Below are 26,485 nucleotides of genomic sequence, written 5' to 3'. Positions count from 1 at the left end.
ATAGCAAGACCCTTTCTCTAAATAAAATAAAAAAAAAAAATACTCAAGAGTGAATCAGGACAGAGGAGAGGAAGACATCCTGAGCAGCAAGTTCTCTGACCCTAAAGAATGACTTCTCCTTTGTGGGAAGCTCACTCAGAGAGAATCTGGTGACAGCACCAGGCCCTTCAGAGCCAGTTGTCAGTTTCCTGCATCGCTTTCTGAGTGTCGCATCCATTCGCCTATTCCAGATGGTAGTGGAGCACGTGCTCACCCTCCAGAGATGAAGCCTGGTGTAGAGGAGGTCCACATAGTGTGACCAGAGGCATTGAGTATATAAAGAGGGAGTACAGCTCTGGGGATCGATAGGTGTGAAAGAGCATGGCTGCTGGGCAGTTGAGGGCATCAGAGGTACATGATGTGGGTTGCCTTGGAGTCAGGCCCTGGAAGGATAGGTGGCTTTCAGCAGATAGAGGAGAGGGCATCTCAGGTAGGAGGGATGACGTGATCAAAGCTGAGGACAGACCAAAACTCAAGGCACAGGTTATATGCAGAAAACTACTGAAAGATAAATGTGAAAAGTTGGGTTGGGTCCAGACTATGAGGGTTTGAGGTGTCTGGAGGAGGTATTTGGCTTCCTTAAAGAGGCCGTGGAGACCTAGTGGAGGTCTTTGAGCAGGCTGGAGGCCAGGAAGGCTGTGCTGTAGGGAGATGACATGGATGGGAGAGTCACGGCTGGCTAGGGAGTGGACAGGATTGGAGAAAGGAGAAGCCCTCTGGGAAGCTATTGCAGGGACCTGAGCAGGGCATGGCGGGGCAGCCACAGGAGTAAGCAGATAGGCATATGCAAGGGAGATCTAGGCACAGAAAAGAAGAAACATGTCACTAAGGACTTGAGTGCACATGATTGCTTCCTGGAGGCAGAGACTGCATCTTACTCATGAGTCTTTCCAGGGCTTTGCACAGTGCCTAAAATACCATGGACTGGGAAGAATGAGAAATAGGGAAGCAGGAGAAGAAGTTGGGTTGGAAGGGCAGATACTGAATTCCACCCTAGAGGGGTTGACAGTGAGCTGCTTGGGGAAATTGGTGCCATGGGGCCAGTGGGCTTGCGGCTGATGCTTTCAGAGGAGGAATCAACCAAGTAAAAGGGTGATTCATGCTGTGATAGTAGCTATAATTTGTAAGGAAACTGTAGGAAGAGGAGAATAGGGCTGAGGTCAGGTCAGTGGGGAATGCAAGAGGAGGAGGAATTAGGAGAGGAGGCTGCAGAAGAGTGGTCCTTGAGGGAGTATGCGGTCGAGAAGTGGGAACAGCGAGCATTTCAGGAGACGAAGGTGGTCAGCTGTGTGCGGGGCTGCAGAGGTTAGCCTGCCTGAGAACTCAAAGAACTCAGCTGTGGAGTTTAGCAAATGCCTGCTCACTATTTAAAGGCCTAGCTCAGCTGTCATCTCTTCCATCAAGTCGTCCTCTCTTTACTCCCTGGGAGAGAATTTGTCCTGTTCTGAGTTCCCATCACTCCCACCGTGTCACACAGTGTCACTCTTTGCAGGGCAGTTGCCCATTGTCCTGTACTTGTCAGTGTGTGAAGCCATCTTCCTTGTAGACAGGGCTCTTCCAGGGCCACAGGCAGGCCTCCTCCATGTTTGGATCCACCATGTAATCAGTGCATTCTGCTGATCCACTGAATGAACAAAGAAAAACAGAGCAGATCATTACAGAGGATTGGAAGAGGAATAGTATTAAGGAAAAGAGGGTTCTCAATAACCCAGGGCCTATGGGAGGAGGGGATGCCCTTGAGAAGTGGTTTTCTCTGTGTTTTTTGTCTTTTAATTCAGAGTAAAAACAAAACACCATTGAACAGTTGTTTTACATGGTACTGGATTCAAAAGGCACAAAAGGATGTAAGTGAAAAACATGGTTTATCAAAATGTTATATCATGGAGAACATTCCAGGTGAAAACAGAAAATGCTTCTTCCTTCTTTATTCCATTAAATACATGTAGAGACCTTGAGAAGTACAAGTTGTTTTTAATCTTTTGCTGTTACACATGGTGCTTTGATAATGACAGCGTTAACTCCAGCTTCTTCCGAAGTCCTCAGGAGGGCGGGGAGGGCGTAAGTGGGTCCTTGTGGTGAACTGTCTTGAGTCAGCTCCATGGGAGTGAGAAGGCAGCTAGGCTTCAGTCCAGGGCCCACAGGAGTGTCGTAGAGGGTTAGTGAGCCTTGTGGCTTCCAAGCTCCTCACAGGCTGGGGCAGCCTCTAGCACTGTGCCCACTCACCCCTCTTCTATCTCCTTTCCTCCTAGACCTGGCCTACGGCTCTGTGATCACTGTGAAGAACCTCCAGATGGCCATCGGCTATCTGCACTCGCATAGGCACCTCTACCCCGAGGGCATTGGCGCCCGCCAGCAGCAGGTTGGTGAGCCTTTTGTGCGCTGGTACTGTAGCAATGCTGTTCGCCATGACGGTTCACTTTCTTGCCTCCCGTCCTTTGCTCATTCTGTCCCCGCTGCTTCAAATATTCTTCCCAGCCCTGCACACTTCTCTTTCCTTGGGCTAACCCCAGCTTCTCTAGGCGTCAGTGTAGGTACTCTTCAGTGACCACTGTGCCCCACCTCTCTGTGGTACGGGGTGGGGTGCCCTTCTGTTGAGGCTTGGTGGCATCCTCCACATGCCTACATGGTAGCCCTTCTCATATTGAACTGAGTGCTTACTTCCTGCCGTCTCTTTGCTTCTTGATTGCCAGCTCCTGGAAGGCTCAAGTGCCTAACACAGTGCCTGCTATGGAGTGGGTGATGAGTAAATACTTGTGTGGTAGTTATGAACACAGACCTGGGAACTAGACTAGATGACCTGGGTGTGAAACGTGCTTTCATACGGAGTGTGACTTTGCACAAGTTCATCTTGTGCTTCAGTATCCTCTTCTTTAAGTTGGGGAAAATAACTAGTACCTCTCTCCATCATAGGGCAGTTGTGAGGATTAAATGAGTTAATAATGTTAAGTGCTCATGAGAGATTAGCCATGTGAGTATCATCTGAATGAGTGAATGACACTGTGTCCATGTTAAGGAGTGTTTCTGTGGCTGCAGTGGATGGTGCCTGAGAGGGAGAAGCAGGATGCTGAAGAGGTTGGTGGGGCCATATTGGGGAGAGGCCTGTGTTACAGTAGATTTGACTTTGATCCATAGACATTAGGGAGGCAATGAAAATTATGATTATGATTAGATCTCTAGTCTAGAAAGGGTAATTTTAGTGGTAATGTGATAGCTCACAAGGAACCAGTTTGGAGGCAATAATTATGACAAAGGACAGTGAACAGAGGCAAAAAGCATGGGATATTTACTGTGCAAAGATTTTTACTTTGCAAAAAGTTATGCCTCTCCGAATGCTTTATTTCCCTTTTAGCTGCTAGAAAGTGATCCAGGGTGTATTAGTTCGTTTTCATGCTGCTGATAAAGACATACCCAAGACTGGGCAATTTACAAAAGAAAGAGGTTTAATTGGACTCACAGTTCCACGTGGCCGGGGAGCCTTCACAACCATGGTGGAAGGCAGGGAGGAGCAAGTCACACCTTATGAGGATGGCAGTAGGCAAATGGAGAGCTTGTACAGAGAAAATCCCGTTTTTAAAACCATCAGATCTCTGGCTGGGTGTGGTGGCTCATGCCTATAATCATAGCCCTTTGGGAGGCTGAGGTGGGTGGATCACTTGAAGTCAGGAGTTTGAGACCAGCCTGGCCAACATGGTAAAACCTCACCTCTGCTAAAAATATAAAAAATTAGCCAGGCGTGGTGGCATGTGCCTGTAATCCCAGCTACTTGGGATACTGAGGCAAGAAAATCACTTTAACCGGGGAGGTGGAGGAAGGTTACAGTGATCTGAGATTGCGCCACTGTACTACAGCCTGGGCAAAAGAGCGAGACTCTGTCTCAAAAATAAATAAATAAATAAATAAAATAAAACCATCATGAATAAAATAAACAAAATAAATAAAACCATTCGCTATCATGAGAACAGCACGGGAAAGACCCAGCCCCATGATTCAGTTACTCCTCACTGGGTCCCTCCCACAGCACATAGGAATTATGGGAGCTACAAGCTGAGAACTGGGTGGGGACACAGAGCCAAACCATATATATATATTTTTTTTGAGACGGAGTTTTTGTTCTTGTTACCCAGGCTGGAGTGCAATGGCGCGATCTAGGCTCACCGAAACCTATGCCTCCCGGGTTCAGGCAATTCTCCTGCTTCAGCCTCCTGAGTAGCTGGAAATACAGGCACGCGCCACCATGCCCAGCTAATTTTTTGCATTGTTAGTAGAGACGGGGTTTCACCATACTGACCAGGATGGTCTCGATCTCTTGACCTCATCATGATCCACCTGCCTCAGCTTCTCAAAGTGCTGGGATTACAGGTGTGAGCCACCGCGCCCGGCCTGAGCTAAACATATTACAGGGTATTGGATTTTAGTGTCAGTTTCTTATCTTTAATTCTCCATTCATGTTTGGTCCAGTGGTTTTCAGCCCTGGCTGCACTTAGAATCAATGAAGAAATTTTTAAAAATTGTAATGCTGGGACTCCACTGCAGAGATGATGATTTAATTGATCTAGGGTGAGACCCATGCATTATGCATTTTTGGTTTAGTTTTAAGCTCTCCAGATGATTCTAAGTCATGTACACCCAGGGCAGAGACAGCTAGCTATGATGTGTTACGTGGTGATAGATTGCTGCAGGTGTCCCATAGAAGACACTGCAGTTACAGACATGGTGACCAGGAATATCTACACTGTGCAAAGGGAGGGAAAGGCCAAGTTTTAAAAGGCTTTGTTAAGCTAGTGTCATGTACTTAAGACCGGCGTGTGGAGGTGTGAAGTGGTAGTAGTGGGAAAGTGCCTTGGGCCAAGGGACAAAGGTGTCTGGCTTTGTCGTTGACCAGATCACTTAGCCTTTCAGCCTGTTCCTCATCTGTAAACTGAGGGGATTGGACTAAATAATCTCCAGAGGCTCTTCCTGCCCTGCAGTTTAATGTCTTATTAACATGTCTAGGTCTCTATTTTAAAATGTTTTAAAGCATAGCATTTATAAAACTGGAAAATGTAGAAAAGTAGAAAAAAGAAAACAAAAGCTGCATGGGATCCCAGAAGATGAGTGTTTCTCTGAATGTTTTAATGTACAACGTTCTGCTATAATTGGATACCTGTGTTCTTAGGAAATCTCGTGGTATAAAATATAAAAATCTCCATTGTCAAAACAAACATTTCAATGGGAAAAGGGGCCATGGACTGTACTCATGATAAATAATTTTTCTTGTAGGAATTTTAATCATAATTGCTCTCGTAAAACAGACACACAAAAACCCCTCTCCTGCACACATCTACACAGTTCACAAACGAGCATCCCGGAACCTTGATTTCCTTGAAGAAATCCAGGCTGGGTGGATGACGTCAAACTTTTTCTCAGGAATGTGGACTGAATTTTAATTTCTTTATGAGCGCCAAAAATTTTTAGCTTCTTGTATATTCTTAATACCATTATCCCTAATTTTTCTTTCCTGAGAAACAAAGCAAATACCACTCAAAAGAAGCAGCCATAATGCAAGCAAAAGAATTATTTCCCTAAATGCAAATCCTAAATCTCCTTCTAAGTACAGTCATGCATCGGGGGGATATCTTCTGGGAAATGTGTCATTAGGTGACTGATTGTTGGGTGAACATCATAGCATGTGCTTACACAAATCTAGGACATATCTAGGTGGGACAGCCTATTAGACACCTAAGCTGCCCGGTATAGCTGATTGCTCCTAGACTATCAACCTGGATAGCATGTTACTGTACTGAGTAGCCGTAGGCAGTTGGAACACAGTGGAACACAGTGATAAGTGTTTGTATTAACTTAAACATGTCTAAACATAGAAATGATATAATAAAAATACGGTATTATAATCTTACGGGACAACCATCATATATGTATTCAGTGTATTGTTGACTGAAATGTCATTATGTGTCATATGACTATAAATTGGTTATGTTTTGTCCAATTGGGGTTATAAAAACTCATTTGTAAGAGTTCTTTACTTGTTTACATAATTAGCATAATTAGATGTATATAGTCAGTATCCTGGGAGCATTGATTTAGCTGCCCTGGTTTGAATCCTGTCTCCCCAGCTCATAATCTGTGTGACCTTGAGCAGATGACTTAACTTCAGTTTCCTTGTAGGTAATGTGGGGATAACATAGTACTTATGGCACAGGGCTGTAATAATGGATACATGACTTGCCCAATGCTTAGAACAGTGCCTGGTAATAAATGGTAGCCATTTTCAGCATCAGCATGTCATTAGCCTTTTCCCTTGTTGCTAAAAAAATGCTCTGAAACATTTTTTGTGGCTGTATAGTATTCTATCCCAGGGACATACTATCTATCATGTTGACTATTTTTCTGTTACTAGACAGTCATACTGTTCCCAGATTTTTTTGTATAAAATGTGAGTTAAATACTAGGACAGGATACTGATGGAGCTTTTTAGTTTCATTTGGCCACATTACAGAAAATATGCTAGCATGGATTTTTGATTTAGCAAGTTTGAGGGATGATCTTAATTACTTTTTTTTTTCCCCCAAGATGGAGTCTTGCTCTGTTGCCCAGGCTGGAGTACAGTGGTGCAATCCCGGCTCACTGCAACCTCTGCCTCCTGGGTTCAAGTGATTCTCCTGCCTCAGCCTCCCAAGTAGCTGGGATTACAGGCATGCACCACACCCAGCTAATTTTTGTATTTTTAGTAGAGACAGGGTTTCACCATGTTGGCCAGGCTGGTCTTGAACTCCTGACCTCAGGTGATCTGCCCACCTTGGTTTCCCAGAGTGCTGGGATTACAGTGTGAGCCACCGTGCTCAGCCTGAATTACTTTTAAAATGCACTTAAATCCTCATCCTGTTGTGCGGGAGTCGGTTATATAAAGCCTTGTGGCTCCTCCCTCTAGAAGGCTGGAACTTTTAGGACAAGATGCAGAAAGAGACAAAGAGACAAAAAGGCTGTTGTGGGACAAGAGCCTTCTGCCTCTAAATGCAAAAGGAAGGAGTGAATCTTACTCACCAGTGCTACGTCTGAGCCCCAGTGGGAAACGTGCCCCTCGGGTTGGTGGCTGGGGATTCTGCAATTGGCTTAAGCAACGTTCATTTGCTGTTGGTTGTCCTTGGCCAGCTGTGCTGATAGTGATGGTATTCTCCCTCCTGCCTCCTCTTTCCTCCATCCCCACTCCCCACACAGGTCACCACCTATTTGCACAAGGACTACAACAACCTGTGGATTATCAAGAAACATAACACAAACTCAGGTAATGTGGTCAGAGACTGATGCTTCTTGTGCTGTTACTCCCTCTGAGCCTTTCTTAAGATTTCTCATGCCTGCAAAAGAATGATCCTGAGATGGGCTTTCCTAAGCATCTTTGACACCTTTACTTATCTCAATTATCCTTTCAATTATTATTTATTAAGCATCTACTGTGTTCCAAGCACTGTTGTAGGCATAGGGGATAAGCATTGAGCAAAAGAGGTAAGAACTTGCTCTTAGAGCTGTCATTTTGAAAACAGATAGCAGAGCTCAGATTTAATCCAGGAAGAGGTTACCTTAGCATGCCACCGGGGGCTGGTGAGTGGCCCCAGCTAAGGGCACCTGGCGGCTGCCCTCATTTTTGACATAGAGCACACCAAACATTGCAAACATTGCACAGCCTAGCATGTGGTGCGGCTCAAGTTGTCTTGATAAGGTAGAGTGCTGCCCACTGCTCAGCCCTGGCCTGAGTCAGTCAGTGGGAGACCTGAGGGCCTGCTAGCCCTGTGACTGGAGTTTGTCTAGGCTGATTCCTGGGACGTCACTCAGTGCCTGCTGATCTGCTCCTAACTGGCCTGAGCGAAGTCCCTCTGAAGCACACCTATCAGGTTCTCAGGGCTTAATGACACGAGCAAGAGCTAGAGCCAGATCTTCCTGTCTTTGGTCAGACAGCTAGCTACCTGCAGGCTGTGCCTCTGCTGCAGCTGAGAAGAGAAGAGAGGGCATTCTCCACTCACTTTTCGAGCCTGGCATCACTGGTTCTGTGCCACAGGTATCTCTGACTCCTTGGCAAATCCCACCTGACTTAGCCTGTCCCAGCTCAGCTGCTCTGGGCTTTCATGAAGTGGGCGGCTGCTTACCTAAATCCACATCCTCTTAATGCTGTGTAGGCTAGAAATGTGGTGTATACAACCACTCTCTGTATTCTGCTCCTTAGTAGGATAAATTATGACTCTGCCCAAACCACTGGGCAGAGTCTGTTGTTATAGCTTTATAATGCATATTGATTGATTCAGCAGGCCAGACGTGAGTGTTCGCTCACAATGATGAGTTCTGAGGGAAGACCAGTTTTGCTTTTGTCGTGTTCATGAACCAAGTCTTTGAACAGTTCTAGTCTCTTATTCCACTGTGATTTCTGAGTTAAGATGAGTTGCATTTCATCAAAGTGATTAAGGATTTTGTGGGAGCTTCATATTCTAGGGTCTTTATGTTCTTGAAGGCTATAAATGTCCCTCCCCACCAAATGCATATAAAATAAAACTTCCCTCCCTATTGACTTAATTGATTTGTCATCTTGCTAATTGATGCTTTTAAGAGACTCTAACGGGCAGCATGGAAATGGGCATCTCTGAAGTTGAGTTTTCTGATTCTCTCAAGAGCCAGTGATTTGCAATGGCAAATTTATCTTTCTTGACCTTGATCTATTTATAGTGTGTTGGTATCTCACTGCTTGGCACTGAAATTCGCAAGGATCCATTCTGTGTTGCTGTGATTACTGCCAGCTCCTTTTCTGTGTCATCACCTTTGGAGATCCTGATTGGTGTTGACCTCGAGATGATACAGAAGTAGTCCTTTAATCATTCCATCACTTTCTTCACCTCACATTTAGCAAGTTTATTGCCAGAGACAAGATGATTGCTGGCAAAATTGTCAGGATTATTTGATTTTGAGGAGAGTTGGGCAAGTGGTCATTTGTATGGAATTATTTTTTAGAAGACTACTGTTATTACTACTAAAGTCTTAGTATTTAGCTTCTGAGCTTAAGCTCCACTGGGGGCTTCGGTGATTAGGCCACATTCCAGCCTGGAATATGCAGTCCGGCCACACTCATTCGTAGGCTCATCTGTTTCCATTTCCACTCCTTTCCCCCACCCCACCCACCCTTACAGTATGAAACCCATTTACTATTCATCAAAGGAGTTTTTCTTCTTCTGTTTTTTTTTGGGAGACAGAGTCTTGCTCTGTCACCCAGGCTGGAGTACGGTGGTGCAATCTTGGCTCACTGCAACCTCCACCTCCTGGGTTCAAGCGATTCTCCTGCCTCAGCCTCTCGGGTAGCTGGGACTACAGGTGTATGCCACCATGCCTGGCTATTTTTTGTATTTTTAGTAGAGATTGGATTTCACCACGTTGGCCAGGCTGATCTCGAATTTCTGGCCTTAGGTGATCTGCCTGCCTTGGCCTCTCAAAGGGCTAGGATTACAGGCGTGAGCCGCAGCGCCCGGCCGGAAGTTTTCTTCTTTCACGCTTCTAGTGCCTTTTCCCCTGCTGGTTCACCTGACAGAATTCTCTCCTTCCTTTAAGAGTCTTTTCAAGCATTATCTCTGGTACACCCTTCTCTAATCCTCTGAGGCAGTTTAGGGGCCCTTCCTCTTTGGTCTCAGAGTACGTGGTTAGTACCTCTAGCAGACACCACGTGGTACTGTAACTGTTCACCAGTAGGCCCTTGATTGATACTAGCCCAGTGAGTGATTTTGGATATTGATGCTTGTTTTTTCTTGGCAGACCCCCTCGACCCTTCCTTCCCAGTGGAGTTTGTAAGACATGGAGACATTATTCGACTAGAACACAAAGAGTAAGTCAGTTTGTGGTTTGGATAAATAAATGGTATGGGCACCAAGGGAACGGTTTTTGTTTTTGTTTTGAGATGGGAGTCTTGCTCTGTCTCCCTGGCAGGAGTGCAATGGCGTGATCTCGGCTCACTGCAACCTCTGCCTCCCAGGTTCAAGCAATTCTCCTGTTTCAGCCTCCCAGTAGCTGGGATTACAGGTGCCCACCACCATGCCTGACTAGTTTTTGTATTTTCAGTAGAGACAGGGTTTTACCATGTTGGCCAGGCTGGTCTCGAACTTCTGACCTCAGGTAATCCACCTGCCTCGCCCTCCCAAAGTGCTGGGATTACAGGCGTGAGCCACCTCCCCTGGCTGGGGAGGGAGCTATTTTAAGAAGTAAACAGAAGTTGGATTTGGATGAGGCTTTGGTCAATGGAGCAAGGCTGCTTCATGAGAATAGGAGAAGCTTTCTTGAAGGTGGTAAAATCACAGGCCAGCCTTTGCCTGCCTACTGGGGACCTTTCAGTTTCCTATTTCCTAGAGGAAAATTTGAGTTGTCCAAAGCTGCTGCTGCTTTTTACCCAGGCTGGCCTCAGAGTCCTGGGCTCAAGCTATCCTCCCGCTTCAGCCTCCCAAATGGTTGCTATTACAGGCATGAGCCATCACACCCAGCTCCCAAAGCTTCTTCTTAAGTGTCTGCCTTTAGAAAGATGTAGGAGTCTGTTTCGGAGAATATGGCAAGCCAACTTATTTAACCAGTGTTCGCACTGAAAAGGACTAAAAATGCTGGAATAATATAAAGACTTCTTAAGAGCATGAAAAGGCTGACAAGATATTAGTTACCAGACCAAATCCTAAGTGAAATGAGGAATCCAGAGAAATAAGTAAGACTTATTTCTTGTCTCTTTTTTTGCTTTGATCTCACAGTCTTGACTTTTGGCTGCCTCTTGAGAGAAGAGGTTTTAAAGTCAAACCTCTAGGCTCACCCAAAGTGGTAAATGTATTAAGTTATCCTTCCCCAAATTTGGAACCCCCAAAGGCTTGGGGTAAGGGTAAATCTGCCCTATCTACCTATGCCCAGGAAAAGTTACCTTATGACCCAGCTAAGTGTTGGGGGTTGGGTGGGGAACTGTCCTTAGTCCCTGACGAGTTGGGACTACCATTTGATCCTCACGTGAACTTCCAGCTCAAATTCATGTCACCTGGATGATCTCAGAATCTGTAAGCCATGAATTTAAATGAACATGATCCTAGATTGGTAATGTCTCCTAGGCGCATGGCTAAAAACAAATGTAAGTCCTTTCTTGGGAGAGACGGTGTCATTTGTTCCCATAAATAGTTTTTTAGTGACAGTAGTACACACCCAAAAGTAATGAAGCACACAAGGAAATAGGGCACTGTGTGCAAGAGAAAGCAGAAACAACAGACAGCCGGAGCAGCCCTGTAAACATTTCATAGACTGGAATTATCAGGTACAAATTTTTAACAATCAAGGGTGTATGTATGTGTGTGTACTAGGCCACACACACACACACACACACACACACACAGAAGCAATTAGCAGTGATTTTTTTTGTAGTCAGCTGGATTTTGAATACTTAAAATTTTTAAATAAATTCCATTTTGTCATTAATAAAAATTTATTGTAATTAAATTTTACTTTTGCAAGTTTTCCAAAATTTTACAATGAACATTCATTACTTGTTCCAGATGAAAGTGAGAGTTGTTACATAAAGCTAAATAAATAAAAGCTAAATTAAACCCCTCTCATCCTCCACAAATGTCCACCTAAAAAACCTGGTCATGGGAGCAGAAAGAGTAAGTGGGAGTGAGGAGGTTACCTAGCTCAGGCCATGTAGATTACAAGTTTTAATTTCTCCTCTCCCCAAACCTGCCTCCTAAGTCAGGCAAGCTAAGTGCTTCAAAGCTACTAAATGTGTGAAAGTCACCCCCCACCTCCCTGCCGGCACCTAAAGTTAGCCCCTTTCTTGGCACGTTGTCCAGCGCTCCTACCATCTGTCTCTCCGGTTTGGGCTCATCTCTTCTCCAGTTCTCAGGATATTTCTTGTGAGTAAATAGGAAACACATTCCTGATATGTTGGATTTAATAGTTCAGAATCTAATTTTTCTTATCCTGGCAGATGCCTCTGAACATCCTTAGTAAAAGAAGAAACGTGGCACATCTTCTTTCTATAGGATAGTGATAAGTCTCTTTTCTAACTTCTAGAACTTCCCGGAACCTGCACAGTCACTATCATGAGGCTCCCCTGACCCGGAAGCACTATCAGGTCACCGGCTATGGCATAGTAAGTGAGCAGCGGGGACGTGAGCAGGATGTAAAAAGTTATGGGCCTTGGCTCAGGGCTGTGTGGTGGAACCTCTCCTCCCCAGAATTCTGGAATATTCCTGAGAATAAGAGGTTGCACAGGGAGCCTCTTAACTTTTGGGAGCTTTTTGGCTAGGCTTGCTGTGGGAAAAGCAGCCTATGAAGTCTGTTGTCTCCATCTCTCTCCTCACATAATAACCAAGCCATTTACATGTTCTGATACTTAGTAAATGTCAAATGTGAATGCTATTTGGATCTCTTTTAAAATCACATTGGGCATAGAAGCCAAGGACCCAAAATATGGCCCCGGACGAACATGTATGTTTATCTTTTGCCAGATCCCAAATTCTCATTAGCTTTATTTTTAAGTATCACTTCCCTGTTCTGCAGAGGGATATTACCCATAGCTTTTTAATTTTACTACCTCAAGAAGATGCAGTTAATAGTTAAAAGCTCTACGAGTACTTACAGCTTTGGGAGTAACTGAAGACAAATAGTACTGCTGGGAAACTATATAAAGATTATGGCCTTCAGGTGGATTTCCCAGCCCTCTTGCTGTTTGCTCATCCTACATTGTGCCAGGTCAAGACTGTGAACTTTCTCGTCTTCTCTGTGGGCATCTTCTGAGAGAAATTAGGCACACACATCTAAATTTCCAAAGTGTGACAGCCAGGCCAGACCTTTCTGGCTTAAATGAGTGAGTACCTAGATGGCCAAGGTAATGGATGGAAATGGCCCAGATCTGTTTCTGTTGGCTCAGGGTGATGTCTTGAGTATGGTTGAAGGGAAAAGCATCTATTTAGAACTCGAACTCTAGTTCTATGGGATGAAGAGTTGGATTTCTGGTTCCAGGAGTTAAACCGCTGTTTTTTGGTTGTAATAGTGAGTTTTGGGACAATGCCAATCACCTAGGATATTTCTTTGGCCTTCTTTTTCCCTTGCTCATCTCTATCATTGAGTCTGATTTGGTCTTTGACCTTTATAACATGGTGGCATCTAAAGGTGGCCATTTCCCTTTCTGACACATTTTCTCTAAAGTCCCCTCACTTCCTTTTTGTTTGTTTCTTGGCTTTTATGGCAGAATGGAACAGGGGACTCGAATGATTTCTGGCGGATTGAAGTTGTAAACAGAAAATTTGGAAACCGGATCAAGGTGCTGAGAAGTCGAATTCGCCTCATCCATTTGGTCACAGGTTGTGTTCTCGGCTCCTCGGGAAAGGTTCTGCCCAAGTGGTAAGTCTCTAGGGTTTTGCTGTCCCAATCGAGGCTCCTGATTTTCCTTTCACTCTACAAGGCGTATGCCAGAAGCTTTTGTTTTCCTGTGTTCACCTCCTGTCTACTTGTTCTTAGTGGCAGATGGAGAGAGAGTAGGTGTCGGGTGTATTATGGAGCACAGAACCCAGGGGAGCTTCAGTGTTTTGTGTGTTCTGATAGTTGGACATTTTCACATCTAGTTGGTGCTAATAACTCTCTGGGTCTGTGTCTCTTTCTAAAATGGGAATAGCATATCCTAGACTTTTCTAGGATAGTTGTGCAACATGGAACATGAAGAAATAATGGCCACCAGGTAGAAAAGGGAAGGAGTCCATGGATTTAAGAGCAGAAGACTAGCACTGCTCTCTGGTGGATTTCAGGTCTTCTGAGACACACCTGTGACTCCTGCTTTTCACAGGGGCTGGGAGCAGTTGGAAGTTACTTGTACACCATACCTGAAAGAAACCCTCAACTCCATCTGGAATGTGGAGGACCATATCAACCCCAAATGTGAGTGAGGTCACTTTCTGGGCTGGCTCTGGAGGGAAACATTTATAAGAAACCCTTATCTTAGAAAAGTAAGCCTTTGTAGACCCTGCTGTCCCTTCAACTTGCTGCTGTTTATTCCTTTTTAACACTCTTTTTATGAGTTGTCTGTACCTACATAGCATACTCCTTGTCTTTCTCATCCACTCCCTCCTTAAACTCTTCTCCCTAAAGTGGCCAGTGCCCATCTGCAGGACCATCTGTCTCATCTTCCTCTGGGCTCCTCTCTCCCCTGCACCATGGGCACTTCCCCAGTCTCTGGGCTTGGAGCAAGCTGGTACTTTCCCTTTATGCCTCAGTATAGAGCCGCTCCCCCGCTCCCTACATATGCAGCCAATGCTTTTATAGGAAGTGACAACCACAGCCCTGATCTGTGCCCCACATCTCTACACTCAAGCTCCAACTTGATATTCCCACTGCATTGTCAGCTTCAACTCAATAAGTATTTGGATTCATCATCTGTTTTCTTAAACTACTCGCCTCAAGCTTATGTGTCCCTTCATTTTGTTCTTCTTACCACCTATTCTAGCCAAACCCACTAATCAGGGAATTCAACAACTCTTTATCAAGTATGCCAGGAACCACACGGGGCCCTGTGGACATATTAATGAGGAGACAAGCTTGGTCCCTGTCCCGACAGCACCTGCTCCAGCAGTCCAGCATGATTCATTCCTCATTCCCAGACCCTTCAAAGGGCCACAGTGACTCAGGGGCTATGCAGCTGTCCCTTATGCCTAACAGGAGAGCAGCATTTGTGCCATAATGAAAAGTGATGGTGCTGAGAGCTGTCGGAGCACCAAGCATGTGAAGAAGCCTCATTGTCTGTTTCCGTTGTATTTCTCAGAATGCCTGATGAGTTCTGCGTACAGTTGAGTAAATGATCAAGAATTGGGTCGAGGTTTCTTCTGTCTCCTCAACAGTTGTCAGCTTGTCAGGAAGACTGCATGTGGATTCCGTGGGAATGTGGATACCACGGATAGGCTGAGAGAGAATGTATGACAAAGGTGTTTGTCCTGCCTTTTTTTCCCTAGTGCCAAACATCAGCCTGAATGTGCTGCAGCCCAGTTTTCCTGAGATCTTGCTGGAATCCCACATGGTCATGATTTGGGTATGTGTCCCTTTCTCATTTCATGGCGTCTCTAAGAGCTCTTGGGCAGCCATCAATTTGGATCACAAGTCAATGCCAGGCTACAGCTCCATTCCCCCTTGTGGAGGAATTTGAAAGTGTCTTCACTACTGCTTTCCATGATCCTCAAAGGCATTTCCCTTCCCTCACCACAGAAAGAGGATGGTGGTGATGGTGGTGATACCAGTGAGTGCTTGTACAGCTCATGCACCAGCCTCTACACTAAGCACTGTATATTTATCAGCTCCTCTGATACTTATTACAATCATGTGGAGATTGCTGTCATTCCCAGTTACAGCTGAGGTAACTGAGATACAGAGAGGTCGGGGAACTTGCCCAGGGTCACACAGCTAAGTGTGAGAGGTAGATCTAGCCCTCAAAGCCAGGCTAGTAGGCTTTTGGAGTTACTGCTAGTTACCGCTACACTAGCCTACCTGTAAGTGATTTGTAAATCTGTTTAAGTGGCAGAGCCCCTGAAATCATAGTTTGAATTGTAGCTCTTGGTTGAAGATCATAAGATACGATGGTTCATTCCATCATATGAAATTGGGATCACTTAGGATAGATAGCTAATTTGAGTGTGTTGTTTATATGCAGCATGAAATCCCAGCCACGAGCCCACTCATATTCCTGGACAGAAACTGCTTAGGCGGGGCATGGTTGATTCTTTTTAGGTTTTCTAAGACATTGTTTGCGCTCTGTCATTAGTGGCTGACAGCAGTTGTAGCATCAAAGGTTTAAGAACAATTCAGAGAAGAAATCTTTAAATTGAGAAAATTCTACTCACTAGCTTAAATTTTCCCCTGCTGTAGTCCTGATGTTTAGTGGAAGACTCCCTTTTTCTGGCTTATGGAAAACCTTTGTTCTGTAGGAGTGGTGTTTAAGAATCACTATCTCAAGCCAGCTATGTGATTAGCACACTACCCACAGGATTGCAGGGAGGTGTAGCAGTTGTTATTTTTCCCCAGTAAGTCATTGCCAAGCGGATCCGCCCGGAAGTGATTATGTAAGCAGTATTCAGTAAATATAGTTGACTTATTTTACCAGATAACATTTCAAAACTTCAAATTTTGTCATTTTTGCACATTGGGAGGTGATGAGTTGACATTAAGTGTCTCTGGGTCGCTTCCTCTCTGACTCTCTGCTTGTAGCTGTCACTGTGGCCTGATGATATAGCTCTTTTGAACATGTGCCTGTCAGTCAGAATAGCAGTCTGGGTCTGGGTCAGATTTTAAGACTAAACCTAGGAGCTTCTTTTTGTTTTTCATTATCGAAGAAGTGGAGTCAGAGAATAAGTAAGAGAGCTTTCTTATTTGGCCAACAAACAGTCAGGGAGCGGGGAGAGATGAAAACACTGAGTCCAGAGTATAGAAACTTCTTCTGCCAGCTGAGTGGTGGCCCCGGCCCTGGACGGGGAGGCTGCCTTGCCTGGTGTAGTTACCAGAATGAGCCCATCTAGATTTCAGCCATAGAGAACAACTTACAAGTACATATGTCTGTGATGGTTACAGATTTTTCTTTCCTCTTTCTCTTAGTTTAGTAACAGAACAGGATTTCTCAGAGTTTAATGCAGTGACTAAGATTCCCTTGGCTTGGTACAGTTCTGGCTGGAGTCTCTGGGTTTGGGACTGAACTGTGTAATTTGAAGGAATTGGTTTCCCTCAGCAACTGCTCCAGGGGTCCAGAATGATTCATTCCTCATTCCCAGGTCCTTCAAAGGGCCACAGTGATTCAGGGGTTGCGCAGCTGTCCCCTTTGTGTTTGATGCCCCCAGTGGACTTTTGACCTTGGAAGTACAACCTCTTCACCATGCAGAGGCCTGCAAGCTATTCCCAACCCCTTAATGAACTGGATTCATTAGGCCCTGGGTGGCAGTCCATTGAACCTTCTGGATCTTTCTTACATTGTACCAGTGGTTCTCAGTTGAGTGCAGTTTTGCCTTTTGGAATTTTTGGCAATGTCTAGAGAAATTTCTGGCTTGGAAACTGAGGGGTTGAGGGTAGGAGTGTTACTGGTATTCAATGAATGGAGCCAGGAATGCTAAACACTCTACAATGCACAGGATAGTCCCCACAACCAAGACAGCCAGCCCGAAATGTCGGGAGCACAGGACAGACCCCCCCAACCAAGGCTCAGCCAGCCCGAAATGTTGGGAGTACAGGACAGACCCCCCCAACCAAGGCTCAGCCAGCCCGAAATGTCAGGAGCACAGGACAGACCCCCCCAACCAAGGCTCAGCCAGCCCGAAATGTCAGGAGCACAGGACAGACCCCCCCAACTAAGGCTCAGCCAGCCCGAAACGTTGGGAGTGCTGAGGTTGAGAAGCTCTGGCCTAAGTCATGGCAGCTGACTCCCTTTCTGAGGAAATGCCTTTTCAGTCTGTCCCAGTGATGGAGCTGACCCCCGTCCTAGTGGTTAATATCCCGGATCCTGACCCTATTCCTTCCTGTTTTAGCAAAGACCGGATTCTGCCCTGTAGAGACAGGTTAGTGGGTGTTCTTGGCTGCCGGATTAGGGAGGCTGAGTCTGGGTCCTTCAGACCAAAGTGTGCTTTGGGGGTGATTTCTCTCCCAGGAGGTGAAAAGTGTTCTTGGAGGGCAAAAATCTAATTTTTTGTGTATAAAGCACAAGTATTCATATAGTTCATAAACGAAGTATTAAAATGTCATGGAGGGTGTTTGGGGGAAAACATGTCTGTGAAGGCTCCTGGTAGAGGGGCAGAGTGGGAAAAAAGGTGGAGAAACACTAAGCTAAAATAACCTTTTCCAAGTCTAGGCACTCAGGAGGGTTTCTGCATTTCTGTTTGAAATTGTTCCTTTCAGAACAAATAAGCCTCATTTTCTATCCCCTCTCTCTTGACACCTTGTCCTGGGTATGGCAGATAGGTGTATATTTTGTGCCCATTGGAACAGTTTCCTCATTCCTCTTTCCCTTCTTTTTCCTAGCGTAGATGGCTGGAATGGACCATCCTTATGGGAAATGGAGGCTTTTTGGGAGAAGTAGAGCAGTTGGTGTAGGCAGCAGACAGTGGCTCCAAATGACCCCTAATTCTTCCCTGCAAGGAAAGGGAAGGAGAGAGGGTTCCACTCAGCACTTGGCCATGTGTCAGAGAAACCTGGGCCTCACATTTCTGTCAGCCTTCTAGATCTCTATCTTGACTAGCTTTTCTTTGCTACCTTCATGCAGGGGAACAATGGCCTCAAACCCAAGGACAATGAGTTCACCTCCAAACCCTGGCACTGGCCTATCAACTATCAGGTAGGGTCTGAGGCTAGGGCTCCTCCCAGGAAGTGGAGCCAAGAAAGAGACTTTAGAGATAGGTGGAGGCGGGGGTGGGGTGTGCCAGGATAGCAGGGCGAGGGCCCGCCTGGGATGGATTGGCTAGAGGCAGCTCTGTTTTCTGCTTTAATTCTGACCCTGCCTTCCCAGAGAGCTCGTATAGAATTTGCACAGCCTGAGCCTCTGTGTCCAGGCTCCCTGTCTGTGAAAGGTGACCATCTTCCTCCCTCTAATGGGTGTGGCTAAGGTTGGGCTGGGGCCTGGGTCAGCAGGGTGATCTCCATTCCACAGGGCCTACGCTTCTCAGGGGTCAATGATACCGACTTCAGAGTCTATCTGCTTGGCAACCCGGTGAGTGCCTGAACATTCCCCACTTAGGCCCTGGAGCACTTGCCCGTGGAGAGTGGCTGCATTCTCATCTGCCCGTTCCCGTTTCTGTGCAGGTGGTTTGGTGGCTGAATCTGTTGAGCATCGCCCTCTACCTTCTCTCAGGGAGCATCATTGCTATAGCCATGCAGAGAGGGACACGGGTGCCGGCGGAGGTTGCAGGTCAGGTTCCCTGGGCTCTCCCTCTCCTGACCTGGCGGTGGCAGAACACCTGCACCCCTGGGGAGGGCCAGCTGCCTGCCAATGGGCCATCCTTTGCAAAGTTTACCACCCCACTTCTTCCCTTAGCTTTGCTTTTGAAAGCTAACAACCCCCAAGTAGCCAGTGCTGTGTTAAACTTTACTTCCTCCCAAGGACACTAGAGGGCTGGGTGTTACTGCCCCCATTTTATGGATTAGGAAACCAAGGCACCATGAGATTAAGAAACTGCCCCAGGACATACAGCTAGTAAGTGATAGAGCTGAGGTTCAAACCCATGCAGTCTGACTCTAGGGCCCTTCTTTTAGCCCCATGCTGTGCACAGAGCTGCCCATTTTTTCTTCTGCCGCCTCCTTGTTCCATGGCCCTGTCCTCTCATGGGCTAGAGGGGAACCTCCAGGGTTGTTGGGCTCCCATCCCAGTGCTGTTCTTGGTAACTGTGGCTGCCAGACCATGGTACACAGCACCTGAGACGTTCACACAGGCCCTTTTGCCTCTGCAGCTCTCTGCCTGAACAGTCAGAGTCCAACCCCCTCACTCCATCCTCACCTGTGGCCTCAGCTTAGCGCCTGTCTGTCGCTGCAAAGTTCTGTGTGGCAGCAAAGATGTGCGAGGTGAAAGCAGGGAGAGAAGCTGTCTACAGATGCAGAGGGGTTTCTTTAGAGGCTGGGCTGCCTCCTGCTGGTGTTTGGTGCACCTGCCATTGGTACCCAGGCCTTACTAGGCTGGGCCCTGACCAGAGCTCTTGAGCCCCAGCTGCTCCTCTCTTCCAGTTTTTGTAGAGTGGTTTGGGTTGGTCCAGTGAGGTGATGTGACTTATTCAAGGTCACACGGCAGGGAAAGGGCAGAGCTGGACCGGAGCCTGGGATCTCTGCCCACTCCTTGTCTTCTGACCGGGCTGCTCTGCTTGGACCCAGGGTTGTCCCAGGTCCTGCTGCGAGGAGGAGGCCAGGTCCTACTTGGCTGGATGCTCCATTACTTCCCATTCTTCCTGATGGGCCGGGTCCTCTACTTCCACCACTACTTCCCAGCCATGCTCTTCTCAAGCATGTTGACAGGTCAGTGCCACCCATCTGGACTTGGGAGACAGCAGGTGGAGGGGGAGGCCATTGTGGGGCAGCAGTGCTGGGAGTGACTCTCTGCTCCTTGACTTGGAGTGGCTCCTTCTGTAGCCCAGAAGTCATCCCACCTGGCTGGCTCCAGGTTTCTCTCCTCTCCTCTGCTCTAGGCATTCTGTGGGACACCCTCCTGCGGCTCTGTGCCTGGGGCTTGGCCTCTTGGCCCCTGGCCAGGGGCATACACGTGGCGGGAATCCTGAGCCTCCTCCTGGGCACCGCCTACAGGTGAGTGTCCCTGCACTACACATTCCCTCCCAGTGTGGGCACAGCGGTGCCTCAGCCCTGATGCACTCCAGAATCCTCTGCGGTACTTTCAACAACACCAGTGCCCATGCCTGGAGGTTCTGTTTCACCCCGGCCCAAGTGGGGCCATGGTTTCCTGAGTCCCCCAGGTGATCTTAATGTGAAGCCAGGCAGGAGAAGCAGGGGGTTAACTCTGCCTTTTCCCCTTTTGCTGGAGGTTCAGCTTTTGTGATGTCCCAGCACACCTGGAAGGGCACCCTTCTAGTCACAGTGACTCCTTGCCAGAACAGCTCTCAGGGGGTGGGAGAGGTCGGGGAGGATGGGAATGGGGCAGGGTACTCCTCTAGTCACAGTGACTCCCTGCCAGAACAGCTCTTGGGGTGAGGGAGAGGCGGGGAAGGGTAGAATATAGGTCAGGGGATCCCTCTTTAGCCACCACAGCCCCCTGCTGGAACAGCTCTCAGCGGTGGGGTGGGGAGAGGAGGGTGGGAATGGGAGTGTGTGGCTGAGTGGCTGGAGGGAGAGTTGTTTGGAAGGCTCCCTGCTTCCCCTCTCCCTGGCCTTGGTGCTGGGCCTATGGCCTGTGAGCACGTGCCTGCCTAAGAGGGTTACATTCACAGGTTGACAAACACCCCGGGCCAAACAGCCCACAACAAGACCCCTAGAAGGGTTGCCCTCCTGGGCATCTTGGGAAGCGTGCTTTTCATTATTGTCATTCAGTCAGCATCTACTAAGCACTCAGGCTGCAGTGTGCCCCAGCGGGACTCAGACAGACAAGGCCATGACAGAGAGCGGGGCTTGGTGATGGGGAATTTCTGTGGCGCTCCAGCAGGAGGAGTGGAATTCAGAGCCCCTCAGCCAAGGCACTGGGATGCCAACTGCCTCCCGCTGGTTCTCTCGCACAGCTTCTACCTCTTCCACCCTCTGGCTTATGGGATGGTTGGTCCCCTGGCCCAGGACCCACAAAGTCCTATGGCAGGACTAAGGTGGCTAGACTCATGGGAATTTTGAGGCCACTGCAAAGATTCCAGCCTGGGTCCAGGAACTTCCCAGGAGAGCCAGCTGGGACGCAGTACTGGACCCTTCCAGCTGTGAGGAAGCTGCCTAAGGAGGCTGAAGAATTCTGCTGCCCACCAGGACCCAGCTCTGGGAGTGCCCCTGGAACTGAAGCCAGCATTGGAGACAGCCGCAGCTCCGTCCACAGCACCACAGAGGACTGTATCTCACAGGCCGCTCTCTGGTGCGCAGCACAGCGGAGGATGGGTGCCAGAGGGTGGATGTGGGTTCGTGTGTATGTCCATATCCCTCTGGAACACAGACCGTGTAACTGTGGACAGCTGACTGTCATAAACTCTAAAATAGTCCAGGCTATAGTCATATATTCTGATATTTTTTTCACATTGGATTTCTTGGGTTTCGGTTTGTAAGATCCATAAAAAATTCTCAGACCTCTAAGAGGGCCTTGAGGGCAGAGAGCACTGACCTCACCTTGGGATGTCACCAAAGGCAGAGCAGATGGGACTGCCAAAGCTGTGCTTCCCTCCCTCCCACAAACAAAGGAATCCAGTGTGGAGGAAGGTGAGCTGCCCCAAGCTGGAGGGCCTGGTTCCCGCCATGTCCCTGAGTGGCAGGAGGTAGCTGAACTTCCTGCCTCTGACACACAGCACCGGGCTCTGGGGCATCCACCTGTCTTAGCCCTTGGTTCCTCGTGTTTTGGGATTGTCACACTGTGAGACTCAGGAGGAACGATGTCCTATCCTGGGCTGCTTGGTGTTTCCAGGCTCCATGTGCCAGAGGCTGGGTCTCTCCCGGTGCATCTGGTGTGGCCTGGAGGGCGAGGCAGATGCATTCTCCTGGCTGCTGGGAGAGGCTGTGGAACCTTGCTTAGCGTCCAAGGCAGATGAGAGGCAGGGCAGGGAATCTGTATGGTGCTGGGGTGTGGGGACTCTGGCCTCTCCAGACTAAAGTTCTTGTCACCTGCTGAGCTTTCCCAGTGTCACTTCTGCTATCTTCCCCTGCTCACCCCTACCTCACTCTGTGGGTGTTTCCCTTTCTCTCTGTCACTGCTTCAGCCATGAAGACCCGTAGCACCTAGAAATGCATGCCTGTTTCCTACGCCTACCACTCTGAAGCTCGAACAGGAAGCTCAGAGCTGCTCCTTCCACTTCCTCCCCAAAAGGGATGAAGAAAACCCACTGGTAGAACCAAACCACCCAAGGTCAGCCCTTCAGGCTGCCTCCTCCTTCCTGGGGCATGACAAAATACTTCTTTTGTCTCAGAGGACTCTGATGCTTCAAGACTTAATGATGAATCTCTGCCACACTCCATTTTCCCTCCTCTGTAGCTCCCAACAACTCTGACACGGTCAGATCTCTTTAAAGCATCTTTGGGAAGCGGTTGCCACGGAGACTGGATATTGGTCCCAGGGACAGGCTGTGCTGCCTACTGGGTGGTGGGGAGCGAAGCTTCTGGCCATGCTTAGACATTCAAACCAACCATCATTAATGTTAATAGAGGAAATGCAGCAACGTCAAAAGCAAGGCAGGTTGGTTAATTAGATCTGGGGCCTGATGACCTCCCTCTCCCACAGTTACAGCCCTTTTGACTTCCCCCAGCAGGAAGTGCTGTCTGTGTGGCTGCGTCTGGGCTGCTTACTTAATTGTATTTCTGGCAGGGAAGGAGAGGAGGGATGGAGAAGCTCTGCTCCCTGCTTCCACCTTGCCACGATTCCTCTCCTCCCCTCCCCTCCCTTCCCCTTTTCCCCACAGGCAGAATTTCTTCTGAGCCGGGCGGGCTCTCCTGCAGGTAGAATGCCGGGATCTGTGGTTGGCTCTTAGCAAAGCAGGCAGCCCACAGTGACATCCAGGAGGTGGCTGACTTTCCTTTGTGCCTTATTTCCCAGTAGGAACTTAGAAGGGAGGAGCTCTGAAGGAGCCAGAGGGGCAGCCACCCCGAATGAGGGTGAGGAAGGAGACGCCCAGACAGCCTCTACCCATCCCTCCCTGCCAATTAGGCTGCACTGGGGCTGAATGCTTCCCTGGCTCCTGCTGCCTTCTAAGGATCCAAGGAGAATTCTCTGCCCATTTTCTCTTCCTCCATGCCCAGACTGGCAGATGCCTCTCTGGGCTCAAGACTACACAGGTTGATGCAGCTTCACGTACTCAGGTTCTGTTTTCTGGAAGATGGCTAGAGAAAGGCTATCAGGGGGCTTCTCTGAATATGGGCGTCAGCCTTAGCACTTGGCAGAAATGTGTCCCACAAACTGCGGGTGGAGGAAGGAGACATTCGTCGACCAGTTCAACCTCCAGCCAGCTTCTTGAGTCTCATTTGGTTAAAAAAAAAAAAAAAAAAAAAAAAAAAAGCTTCTAATCAGAAGCCACTGACTTATATAATAAATAGAACTTGTTTTGAATGCCATGTTGTCCTTGTACTTAATTGAATCTGACTTGCTCTCTGGCTCCCAGAAAAGCCTCCCTGAGAAGAACGTTGTGAGTGCAGGAACCATCCCTGGTGTCATGTCCGAGGCTGGGCTAATTCCTGCAGAGGCCCTGGGCTGGGCAGGTGAACCTGATTACTCCAGGTGGCGTTTGGGATACAGTTACTTGAGTAATGTTGATCGCCATTTTGATACATTTAAACTGATCCAAAATAAGTAGGAAACTGGACCTCTGATTGTCCTCTTTTAACCTGCTCACATGGCAAAGAAAGATGTGCAAGAAGAAGTTTTCCCCTTCCCAGACAGCCCAGTGTCCCAGCACTGTAGCAACTAGCTATTCTACCTACCAGGCCCCCATCTTGACAGGGGTCTCCTGTTAGCGGGAGTGATGTTAGGATCTGAAGGCAGCAGGAGCTGACCTGAGTGTTGGACAGAGGTGGGGGAGGGGAGTAGCACTGTGTTGTGGAACTGGGGGTCTTCTGGGCTGCCTAGCCACCCTCTGGTGGGGCTGGTGGGGAGAGTAGGGCGTGTGGATCTTCAGGAGATGGACCATGCCTATCACAGGCAGGTTAGGAAGGGGCCTGATAACTCTTCCTTGAGTGGTACAGCTTAGTTTACAAAGTCTCAACACACCTCCGACATTTAATCCTCATAAAGGCCCAGTGAAGTCAATGATGGTTTTGTTCCCATTCTACCCATGAGAGATTAAATTACTTGCCTTAAGTTCCCACCATTAGTTAATAGTAGAGCCAGGACTGTCTAGCCTGGTCTTGGGACTAGACGCACCTTCCCAGAACAGCTTGTCAGTTCTAGACACCCCAGGGAGAAGGCCTGAGCACTCAGCCCAAGGTCCCTGACACAGCACATTTCTGTGAACCTGCTGCTTAACGCATCAGCAGCTGCTCTTCTAGGCCTTAGTTTTCTGGGCTCCCCCAGGTGCACCCAGATCAGTGTTTGCTGGTAGATGTTTAACCACAGGTACTCTGGGAGGAAAAACTGGTATGTATAGCATTTGCCAGTTTCCATGGTGTATTCCCACCATGTTCTTTTTTTAAGCTACCAACTTGATGTTGCTGAATGAGAAGCTGCAGAGATGCATACAGCTGGTTCTTGAGAGGCGTGTAAAAGCTGGCTCCAGCACACTGCTGACCCTGACCCAGTGACCATGGCTTGATCTGAACTATTGAGTAGGGCTCTTGGCCATAGCCCATTAAAGCAAGGGAGACATGAAGGCCTACAGGATGGGCCAGAGAGACCTGAGGTCAAATCTTGGCCCCATCACTATTAACTGTGAATTTGGGCTAGTTGCTTAACCTCTGACTCTGTTTCCTCAGCTGTAAAATGAGGGTATGATAAATAGCACCTACTTCATAGAGTTATTGTGAGGAAGAAAAGAGGAAATGAAGTAACATGCCCCGAACAGTGTCTAGACATAAATGCCAGCTCTGTATTATGATTAATGATACATAGACCTCAATGACAGCACTGGCTCTGCGACAGTACTTGAACTCTCTTCTAGGTTCTTGCCCCCTGGTTGGATGACCCACTTGGAGGAGAGCTCCTGTGACTTTTACTAAGCCCCTCAAATGTGGGCTCAGCCCCTTGGTCTACTGGTGGGAATATATCACTGTGGTCGCTTAGGCCCATCCAGATTCTCAGGCTGTTCTTGAAGGGAGCAGGGATAGAGTGCACTTAGCTTGGCTTATCTTAGTGTGTATCTCCTGGCTCTGGGAAGACTAAGAGTGAAGCCATGGTTTGAGTGCTGACTACACTTAACTAGCTATGGCCATTAACTCCCCCTGCCTCATCAGACTCCAGACCCTGGCCAGAGGAGAGAGGAAGCAAGATGGGTCCTAAGTGTAGACTGCTGGCAAGAAGCACGAGCTGGGTAGAGTGGGCCACCAGCCAAGTGGCCTGCACAGAGCATCTGGGCACTGAAGAGTGAAGGTCACCAGTGACATGTGGCCTTGCCCTGTGACCTGCTGAACCTGGCTGCAGGTCCATGAGACCCCAAGTTGGAAGTCTAGTCACGTCTTCTCCCTGCAGCACCCCTCCCTTGGTGCTCTGCCTGCGGACCTCTTGGACCCTACGATCCCAGCTTTTCCAGGCTGCCTCATAGCCTTGCTCTCCTGCTCCAGCACAGAGATGTGTGAGGAAATGGGGAATAGAATAGGAGGCACCACAAACTCCTGAGTCCTTGGAAGAGGGAGAACCACTAGGTGGTTTCCAGGGGCATGGCTGGGAGCAGGAAAGAAGAATTCTGAGGCACTCGGTTCTGATTTAGGGCCAGAAGGAGAAATTTTAAAGGCCAGGACTCACCACTCCGTGTCTAGCACAGGGCTAGGCATGGAGCCACAGCTCTTCAGAACCAGGGGCTCAAGAACACACGCACCTTGTACCCATGGAACCAAAGGAGGTGGACTAGAAGGCCCCAGAGACTGCGCCACACAACCTCCTCGCTGCACAACTGAGGAAACAGGCCCAGAGAATCGTGGATTGATAGAGAAGACAGGCTTGGAGGCTCCTGAGGGAATGATGAGAGACAAAGGAAGACGAAAGGGGCTTGCTCTCCCAAACCTGGGCCACCAGCACTGGGTGGAGCCTGAGGAACTTTCTGATTCAAAGTGAAAAGTTTAGTTCTAATTGACAGGTGGCCAACTGCACACCCTGAGTGGGGAGCGTGGATTCTATCATCTGAACTTCTAT

At 48.0% G+C, this 26,485-nt stretch overlaps 1 protein-coding gene across 7 annotated transcripts in view; it reads left to right on the top strand.

Annotated features, from left to right (window-relative positions):
- The window catches only part of POMT2 (protein O-mannosyltransferase 2), a 45,706-nt gene extending 21,951 nt beyond the window's left edge, over positions 1-23,755 (top strand). For 4 of the 7 annotated variants that reach the window (XM_035261158.3, XM_035261157.3, XM_009006387.5 and 1 more), the window contains 13 exons: positions 2,289-2,398; positions 7,252-7,318; positions 9,820-9,889; positions 12,094-12,172; positions 13,274-13,425; positions 13,865-13,956; positions 15,024-15,100; positions 18,305-18,376; positions 18,689-18,748; positions 18,841-18,946; positions 19,900-20,040; positions 20,186-20,325; positions 21,249-23,755. In XM_035261158.3, coding sequence (XP_035117049.1) covers positions 2,289-2,398; positions 7,252-7,318; positions 9,820-9,889; positions 12,094-12,172; positions 13,274-13,425; positions 13,865-13,956; positions 15,024-15,100; positions 18,305-18,376; positions 18,689-18,748; positions 18,841-18,946; positions 19,900-20,040; positions 20,186-20,325; positions 21,249-21,770 — 1,688 coding nt within the window. In that variant the 3' untranslated portion in view covers positions 21,771-23,755. The remainder of the gene's footprint in view (positions 1-2,288; positions 2,399-7,251; positions 7,319-9,819; positions 9,890-12,093; positions 12,173-13,273; positions 13,426-13,864; positions 13,957-15,023; positions 15,101-18,304; positions 18,377-18,688; positions 18,749-18,840; positions 18,947-19,899; positions 20,041-20,185; positions 20,326-21,248) is intronic. The other 3 variants (XM_078335510.1, XM_002754150.6, XM_078335511.1) reach the window with 1 other exon arrangement.
- Positions 23,756-26,485: the final 2,730 nt, after the last annotated feature.

Source organism: Callithrix jacchus, chromosome 8 (assembly GCF_049354715.1).
Source record: "Callithrix jacchus isolate 240 chromosome 8, calJac240_pri, whole genome shotgun sequence".
NCBI classification, from domain to species: Eukaryota; Metazoa; Chordata; class Mammalia; order Primates; family Cebidae; genus Callithrix; species Callithrix jacchus.
This window is presented reverse-complemented; position numbering and strand designations above follow the sequence as displayed.